General features: G+C 31.7%; 1 protein-coding gene across 1 annotated transcript; it reads left to right on the plus strand.

Annotated features, from left to right (window-relative positions):
- Nucleotides 1–5,718: 5,718 nt before the first annotated feature.
- On the plus strand, nt 5,719–8,138 carry LOC105320010 (apolipoprotein D). The gene is made up of 4 exons (XM_011417764.4): nt 5,719–5,880; nt 6,170–6,294; nt 6,447–6,532; nt 6,765–8,138. The coding sequence occupies exons 1-4, from the start codon at nt 5,767–5,769 to the stop codon at nt 6,989–6,991; spliced, it is 552 nt and encodes a 183-aa protein (XP_011416066.2). The 5' UTR covers nt 5,719–5,766; the 3' UTR covers nt 6,992–8,138.
- The last annotated feature ends 2,297 nt before the right edge of the window (nt 8,139–10,435 follow it).

Genomic DNA, 10,435 nt, shown 5'->3' on the forward strand with positions numbered 1-10,435 from the left:
CAAGTGAATTAGAGCACCCAGAAAGTGAATTAGAAAGAATACATTTAAATTTTTGTAAGAAATTATTATGTGTTAAGAAAAGTATTACATCAAAAAGGATATATTTTAAATTGGGGCGTAAACCATTGCAGTTGGATAGAAAATATAGAATGTTGAAATATTGGATAAAATTAAAGAATAGTGATAATTGTATTTTAAGCAATATATACCAATATATGGGAAATGAATATGAAATACATTTAGCCTCTAATTGTTGGATCTCGTACATAAAACAGTTGATTAACAATTTAGGTTTTGGATATATATGGAACTGTAAAGAACAATTTAATGAACATGTATTCTTACTTGATCATTAAGAGAAGCAGAGGTTGACCGATATGTTTATACAAGAAGGTTATGGCTACTTTGAAAATTCCCCCAAATGTATAATGTTTAAGCACTTATGTAATAATTTTGAAGTACAAGAATATTCAACAAAACCAATACCAACTGTATAATTATGTACAATTTATAAGTAAATACCATTTGTCCTCTCATCAACTTGAGATTGAGCGTGGCAGATTTTATAATATCCATAGAAATGAGGTAGTTTGTAAATATCACTATCACAGATTGAAGATGAGTTTCATTTTATTTTAATCTGTCCATTTTATAAAGAAATATGAAAGTTGTATGCAAAAACGTATTATTATGAAAAGCCTTCTGTCTTTAAACTTCTTTAATTACTCTCAACAAAGAATATCAAAGAGTTGTGCAATTTGGGCAAATACCTATATAAATGCTCAAAATTACGATAAATATATAATTTTTGTTTTGTTTTGAGAATATACTCTTCATTATCCTGTTTACTTTTATCATGTACATTTTGTACACTGCTATGTACGATGAGTCAAGTCAAAATAGCAAAAACAGCGTTAAAAACGGCATATGTACTAGATTTAATAATCTACGAGTTTGTAAATATGCCTACACCACATTTCAAAATTAAAAATCACAACCTAATGAATTAATTTTATAGTTTCATCCTTAAAATTATTTCGTCATTCTGACCAAAATAGCTTGTAGCCTGCGTAGGCTATAGCTAAATTGTGAAATTCCTACTGCCATAAATCTGTAACACTAGATTGTCTACTTTTAGACTACAGGCATGCATACTACAGTAGTTATGATACTTGGCACATATATTCAAGGTTGAGTTAACTCTCTTACATTACGTTTGCAGTTGATAAATGTACACGTTTTCTTCAGATAAGTGATAGGGATTAAAGGCCGCATGCTCACGATTTTGGTCAAAAATTATTTTTCCGATTTTAATATTGACAATGCTTCAGAAAGGCATTTTTAATAGGCAACCGAAATTTGAGTGTCATTTGTTGAGCTATAAGAAAGTAACAGCTTGAAATTCTTCGCTCTGTAAACAAAGCGTTTGTTTACATTTTGAACGTTGAAGTAAAAAAAAATCAGTTTTAAATTTTAAACGAATGTGCCAAACTTTAGTAACTGTTTATCTATGCTTAAAATTAATAAAAAGATAGAAAAATAAGCTGGAAAGTTCTTTGTTTACTGGTATATTGAACCTATGTACACAAAAACAGGGCACGAGCCTTGTTTACATGTTAAAAAATTGTGAGCCCTGTATCTTGCTTATAACTCTACGAATGACTCTCAAATTTAATTTGATCATTAGAAATGCATTTCTAAAGCATTGTAAATAATAAAATCATAAAAATAAAATTTGACCAAAATCGTGACCATGCCCTTTTAAATGATACAAGTATATATTTATTAAAGATATTTCTGTTGGATCATTTCTATATCGTATGCTATTTCTTTATTCAAAGTCCTTCTTCGAACTTAAAGGGTGTAATCAGGGTTAATTTAAACCAAGGCAACAGACAAAAATAAGGCAAAGTCATGTACATGTACGAGTAACACACTTTAAGTTTGGTTTGACCTTTAATGCTGTCTAATTATGTGGCAATCTCCATAGGATATTTCATTCAAATTAAAATTTTGCAATGTAAAAATTATTTTCATATCATAATTGAAAAATTGATTAAAACTGAGAAAACTTGAATTGCTTTTAAACCTGTATTTACTTGGCAGAGAACTTCTCACTATTTGTCGATAATTCCGCACGTGCAGTTCGTCACGAATAAAACCGCAATAAGGAAACCGCTTTGAGGATAGAATAAATCTTACCTGTACTATAAACCCTCACTTCCTTACCTGAAAAAAGTTCCTGGGTTTTATATATAAATTACCTTTTTCTTTGTTATATATACGTACATACATCCTAATTATAAGTATAGTGAGTTTTGTAATTTCTTATCTTTTTTAACGTAAGACGTATCTTTGGCGGAAGTGAGCATTAACTGTATATCTATGGGGTGTATATGTGGGGATTTAAACAAAGATTTACATAGACTAAGTCTGGTACTGTTTAGGATTTTATTTAAAAATGTTTTAACTTATTTTCTCGTTCGATGGTTATGATTATAATCTTAGAACCAGTACATAAGAATCCATCCATAGCGCCATTGCTTTTCATTTATTTATAGTAACAAAATTTCTTGCGTGTACTCAGTAATTTAGTCTCTACTTTAGTGCTTGCACATTTTACTTTTTTACATAATGTCATGAAACTAACGAAATAAGAATAAGTTCGGAGTATTTTTATTAAAGATGAAATGCAAATTTTAAAACATGCTGATTTTTGTTTTAAGATTATTTTTTAGACCAGTGTCCTTTCTGATATATTTCATTTTTTTCAAATAAAATATACAACATGACTACTAGTCATGTTGTATATTTTATTTGAAAAAAATGAAATATATCAGAAAGGACACCAGGAATGTACATCAAGGCTAGAGAATTAGAATATAACTTGCAAGTCATTATTACCTCGGTGCTATTCCTTCAACTTAGATGATATGTACTGTATCATTACCTAGGCCAAAAATAATCATTATTCGGATTATGTGTAATTATCCACGGCAACGTTTATCAATAGCCTACAAAATAGGAACTTTGCGAAGGACATGTATAATTCATATAATCCTTAGGTAAGCATTATATAATCGCGTTTATGTTAATGCAGTTTCACGTCACTTTTAAAAAATACTAATGTATTTCATAAATAATTATACTAAAAGGCAAAAACAGAGCTGAAGATTATTTTACATTTAAATACAATTGTCGCCAGACATTATCATACATTCAGTTCCATCATGTACAACTCAGACATCTTTTTCTTAGTTTGTTCTAGTGTAAGAAGTATTTCATTCAGAAATATACAAGGGTGTAAGTGAATATGGATCGAACCGAAAGCAAAATAGCCTTTATTAGTTCCTTCCATTAAGGATTAGGTTGTTCTATTTGGTACCTTTGTCACATCCTGCTTGATGCAACCTAATTCAAGGCCAAGGTGCGGAAAATACACAGTTTTGTATTTAATAACAGGTTGAACAAATTGTTTTTATGGTTCTCATTTGTTTTAGTGTTATTTTATCTTGGAAAATTAATGTACAATGTCATTGGTAGCAATTTCTTTGTGGAATAGCATAGTTTATGTGTTCAATTTAAAATGACATGTATATATAGTTACTTGAATCAAGCTATTTTTACTTGCATGTAATTATAAATAAAATATGGGTGTATAGTATAATTAATCTCGAAAAAAAAAAACCCAGATCTCGAGATAACAACAAATTATGTAGTGTAATATGAATTATAATTTAATTTTCAAGGGAAAAGGTACAAGCTACTTTCCTTATAAAGGATAAACATAAGAATCTTCACGTTACGAAAATCAACTGTTTTAAACGTGTCTTGTTGTAATTAGTTTTGGCTGATTAGATACAACCATCAGGCGATAGACAGCGCCAAGTTGTGTCACCTGTCAAAGCTTTGATCCCCCAGCGCTGATCCCGTCCCTGGAGATCAATATGTCAGTGCGACTGTACTCACATAACCCACATTCCTCATGCATTCTTGTCAGTAGATAAAACAGCACTTAATTCGATCACATTATTATCTGGCAGATATGCATCGTCTTATATTTTGACAAAATATTACTGATAATTATCCAAGATTTTCCTCTTCTTTTATGCATAGTATTTTCTTCAAATGCAAAATAATTGATATGGTATTATAGTGTAATATCTGTTCATTTTATGTTCATTGTTTGTGGCATAAAAACGTATTTACATGGTGCGCGGATCTAGCGGGTTTTTTTCGGGAGGGGAGATCTGAGACATATTTGAGTTCGCAAGGGAGGATTGAGGCATATTTCCAGTAATCAAGTCATGTCAATCAGAACACCCCTCCCCCGACCCACTCTAGATCCGCCCATGCACGTAATCAGACCGATGATAATTGTACATATATTGTTGCTCGGTAATGTTGATTCAGTAATTGTTGCGTTCGGCACGATTTATGTTATTTTCATATCAAAATCTCAAGATTTCTATAGTATATGGTTTTGCTTATTTGTCTTTTTGATTAAACTATAAACCTTTTGTAAACTACTGTTTATTTTAAACAAATTAATTACTGTAAAAATATATTAGTACACAATACTTAAAACACAATTTCTAGTGATGTCGCTTTAGATATTCGACATTATTCTCCTACAATGTTCCTCTAAATAATGCACATCAGCAAAGCGGTAAAACTTCTCCTGCATGATATTAAAAGCAGGGAGTATATTGTTCCTTGCACGACGTCGCATAATCAACCAAGATAATACCTCATTTTGGTCATTATTTTGTTATTTACTCATACAATAAACATATTTTATTCAAATCTTTTTAACTGTGGAAGAAGTTCATAAACTACGCTTCTCGGGTTTAATGATAAACACACTTAAGGAAGAACCACAACACAAAAGGAACATGCTTTCGGAAAGTAGACGAAGTGCACATCAGCTGTTTTAAGTTTTATGACAAAATTACATCATGTTGTAGGGGTTTCTTAGAAAACTGGTATGAATCATATCAGCTATGGTTAAAAGAGAGGGCGAATTCTTTTCATATTTATCATATAAGACATGACGTTGCATTAACGATACCGATATCATTGTCTAGGATGTGTCGGTTTTGGACCAAAAAAAAGTTTTTAAAAAGTGTCATGGCTAACTTACTGCAGTAATGTGCTTATTTTAGACTTGTTGCATATTGCCATTTGAGGATTATACATTTATATGGGAAAATCAAATGATTGGTTTAGTTTGAGTGAATAAGTAGAAGATATAAGATATACAACACTTAGTCGAATTATATATCAAATATATGGTACAGCTACACAAAGTCAAAAGAAGAAACGATATAAAGCAGTTGAACTGCCTATTCTCATCTGAAAAAATAAGTTTATTTTAAATTTTGCATTTAATAACGATTGTAATTATGTATTGACTATTTTCAATGTCCGTGCGGTTGGTCGTTGCTTGTGCTCTATATATTCAATATGCTGAACGTGTATTTCTTCACTTTAAGATGCCTAGTGTTGTTGGTTCTATTGGTATACTTATATTTGTTAAGTTATGTTTCCTTATATAGATATAGATATTGTTTCCTCACTTGTTTTGGTTACACAATGTTTGGGTTACACAATCTAAACTTTTTTTTTCTTGACCGGAGCTATTGTCACATGTATTGACAGGTTTTCTTCTTATCTCGTGATTAGTAAACGTGATAAAGTTACAGGTATAAAGGGACTGGACATGTGTCCAAGACTTAATCTCCAAGACACTTCAAAATATTTACAATGCTCCTGCAAGTTCTAGGGCTGTTCTTTCTTTTGGCTGTAGCAAAAGCCCAGGTTTTCAGTCTGGGGAAATGTCCAACGGTAAAAACACAAGATCCTTTTGACATAAATAAGGTAAGTGTTAAGTTTGAACAAATCAAATGCTCACACAAGTTTATCACTTTTCATGAGTAGTAACAATATTCAACGTAAAGGCACGTAATGTTAATATAAATTGTATACATACATGTTTATGTCAATTTTAATCTAAATTCATTAACATAAAATCAAAACAAGCATAATAAAACAGGCGAGATCTTATTAGCTTTGTTAACACAAAATTAAGTGATAATTCAGTGTTCTATCATACATCAATTAACGGTAAACATATATGATTCTATTGTTATAATATTATTACATATAGTATTTGGGCGACTGGTATGAGATATACAAATTTGAAGCAAGCTTTGAAGGAAAGCAGACGTGTATACGTGCCAACTATCAATTGAAAGAGGATGGTCACATCAGAGTGCAAAACACAGGAATAGAGTACGTCCTTAATTGCTTGATTTCATTGCATTGTTTACATCCCATTACCTCTATGTACATTATCTATCTTTAGAATCTTTCTTTGTCTAATTCGAGTTGGTCTGGTAAACAATGAATTAATATATCACCATTTTAAACTTTTTCTTCTAAAGAGATGGTAAAAACATAACGGCTGTAGGCGATGGTTATGCCCCTGATAAAAACGTCCCTGCAAAGCTGCAAGTCCGATTCTCTGATAGTAAGTATAAACCGAATACAATACCATCCTTACACAAGTTGATCTAATGGGTTTTTTTTTATATATAACTTGTACATATCATTGTTATGCACATTGTATGTGTTATCAATTACCAAATGTTAAACCCCTTTTTAAAATTTCACAACATTTTGTAATTTTTTACATAAATATTTTCATATACTCTTTTATCATTTAAGTGTTGTTGGATACGTTTTTTTTTTTTTTATTTTAGAGGCTCCGTACGGCAAGTACTGGGTTTTGGACACCGACTATGACCATTACACGTTGATCTACTCGTGCACTGATCTTGCTGGACTCAGTCATATTGAGTTTGCGTGGATTCTAAGCCGGGCAAGAACATTAGATGACCAATACAAAACAAAACTGTTTGATTTAGTCACGTCATATGGGATCAAAACATCAAACTTTCAAAAAGAAGTTCAGGAAGGATGTTCATAACCTTTTTATACATGTTCATTTGTGTTTCCGTTTGTGTAACAAAATATCACTGACTTAATGTAAATACGTTTTAAGTTTTGTAAATAATAGCTCCAGTAAAGTGAGTTTAATTAATCACTTCCCCACTGGCTCTACCACAGTCTTCTATTTTGGGACCCATGTTTAATTGTCCGCCATCGCAGGCATTTGAAAGTTAGTAAACATGACTCACTGAAGAAAAAAAGATGTACAAAATTTTCAAAAGAGGAAATGTTGGCTGAAGACATTGCTCCATGTTCCAGTGTTCCATTGCACCATAGAAAACACAGCCCGTAACAATAGATCTTTATGTTTAAACACGAAACTAATTGATTAACAAGTGCATTTACCGTTACTCTACCGACCTTTATCAAAGTTGCCTCCAAAAGGTAGTTGTACTGTATGGTGTATCAAACATTGACGCTTTTATTGCCGATTTAATAGCGTACTTGTCTGAGAGATTAGTTTGAGAAGAAGGAAGCCATAGAGAAGATAAGGAAGCCAGTGGCTAGGGACTATGTGTACAGGTTTTGCTATGACTACAATTCGGTGTCCGGGTATTTCCAGTCTCGGATAGGTTTACATTTACAGCATTCAGATTGTAATATCCTATTAAAACCGTTTGCCGAGTCTATAAAAGTTATTTTGTTTTGGAGGGAGAGTCAAATAGAAGGAATGTTAAAGTTAAATCTCATCAGCTGGACCCTTTATAGTACGGCGCTATCTGATAAAAGCTTGTTGCATTTTTGTTATGAATGAATGAGTCTTCTATTAACTTTTAAATTTGTAAAAATTAAGTGGACAAAAAAAAAAAAAAAAGAAAAGAGCAAAGACACTATAAATGTGTTACAGAAGAAATCAAGAAAATTGGCTTAAAGATCTCCCATCCTCATTCATGTTCCATAACTCTAAACTATCTGAATGTTTTTAATTAGTACCATAAATATGCCTTTTATATAGACAAAATAAGTCTTCCAGTGTTGATATTGCAATGGGTTACTCAACGACATGCTTGGCTCAGCGGATCCACGGGATCTGCTATTTTAGGTAAAGGGGTTGGGACACCGATGCAGCGGTACAACCTTCTTTACTTTTTTAAAATTGATCTCAACTTGTATATTTCCTCCATTATATCCATCGTGGGAAAACTTGCAATTACTTTGTTAAATGCATGGGTATCATCAATAAATTTCTTTTTCTTTTCATTTCATTTATAAAATTTGAAGGACAAATGTTTTTAGGATGAAAAAAAATATTTTGGGGCTAATGATCGAAGAACCTTAAGCTTACATCTTGTAATTATATTATCATATTCTCAAGGTACAAAATGATATAAAATGAAATGAGCAAAACGTCACACATTTCTCAAGTCTGAACATGATTTATAGATGTAATATTGAACCGTGATGATGTTATCGATAACTAGTTTAACTGTCTTGCTCTGTTTGAAAATATAATTTGATTCGTGAATGCTGCATAAAAATGCAAAACCAAAAAAACTAGATAACTTTAAAATGTATATATTGCTCGAAATGATCTCTAAGCATATTCAACGAAGAGAACCTCATTATGGAGAACTACTATCTATTTATCGTTATTAATTAATTAATTAATTAATTAATAATCGTTGGGTTTTACATGAAAAGTCAATGTATAAATGTTTACCAGAAAAGGTCAATATATTTCATGCTGTCCCATACTTCGTGAAATAACAAACATGTTCAGCAGGAAATAATTTTCTTGGATGATAGATCATTTTGTCGATAATTTTATTGTTTCTTTAGAAACGTATTTCATATAAGAAGTTGTAAACTGTAGTAGAACGTTAAATGGATCGGTTTTCTTTATATTTCTTTTATGCTTTAATCCATTATTGCTCTCATATTTCAACAATGGAGGTACATGTAGAAAATCATTACTTGTAAACACGGAGCTCTGAAAAACATGTTACATTCTTATAAATAGTTCTGTGTTAAGGCGCCGTTGATTTAGTATTACTATCTTATTTTATGAGGTCTAATTCAAGAAACAATGGTTAGGTTTTCTTCTCCTTTAAATCCTTCAATACTCTCCAAATAAACGTTATGCCCCAGTCACACATTCATGGATCAACTCCACGGTTCTACTACGGAATATTTTCCACAGTTGACACCGGAAAATCAAATTATCGTTAATGCCCCAGTCACACATTCACAGATCAACTCCTAGGTTCTACTCCGGATTTTTTTCCACGGTTGACACCGGAAAATCTAATGATACGGAGTTAGTACGGATGCACTACGGAATGGATACAAATTGATACATACGAATTACTACGGAGTTAAAACGGACTTCTACGTTCTAAAACGGTTAAGTTTTTCTGAGGAAGTACTACGGTGGTTTCATCCGTAGTGGAATTTTGAACATGTTCAAAAATTGTCGCAGCTATACAAGTATTGCTACGTTTGGATACGATAACAGACGGAAAAGCCACGGGTCAATATATATCGCCACGAATGATTCCGGATCGCTTTCGTAGCTAATCCGGCATTTAATCCGTGAATGTGTGACTGGGGCATTAAGCACTAGTGACTAACAAAACCACTATAAAGCAATAGCAACGACACACTTTCACCAAGTAGAAATTGATTTCTATTTAATTTGTACCCCAAACGCAAGATAACATATTCAACTTCTCTTGCCTTTTTGTTCTTAAAACACACAAACATTCTTTCTTGATATGTATGTTCGAAAAAAGTAATAATATTTATCCGTCTAATAGGGAAACGAAATCATAAGCTATATATCAACTTTAGATTAAAGGGGCATGGTCACGATTTTGGTCAAAATCCCCCCCCCCCCCCCCCGATTTTAATATTTACAATGCTTCAGAAATTTTTAATAGGCAACCGAAATTTGAGTGTCATTTGTTGAGCTATAAGCAAGTTTCAGAGCTTGGAATTCTTCGCTATTTAAACAAAGCGTTTGTTTACATTTTGAACGTTGAAGTAAAAAATTCAGTTTTAGACCTAAAACGAATGTATTAAACGTTAGGAACTGTTTATCTATGCTTAGAATAAATAAAAAGATAGACAAATAAGCTGGAATTTTTTTTTTTAACTGGTATATTGAATCTATGTAAACAAAAACAGGGCACGAGCCGTGTTTACATGTTAAAGAATTGTGAGCCCTTTATCTTGCTTATAACACTACGAATAACTCTCAAATTTAATTTGATAATTAGAAATGCATTTCTAAAGCATTGTAAATAATAAAAACATTAAACTAAAAATTTTACCAAAATCGTGACCATGCCCCTTTAAGTTCATTTCATTTCTTTTAACTTATAAATGCCTTAAGATCCGTTCACAAAACTTTATGTTCACTATAAGCAAACCAATTATAAACAATATCATTCACTTTCTCCCAATTTAACTCGATCAGAAT

The sequence above is a fragment of the Magallana gigas genome, chromosome 3, assembly GCF_963853765.1.
Source record: "Magallana gigas chromosome 3, xbMagGiga1.1, whole genome shotgun sequence".
NCBI lineage: Eukaryota > Metazoa > Mollusca > Bivalvia > Ostreida > Ostreidae > Magallana > Magallana gigas.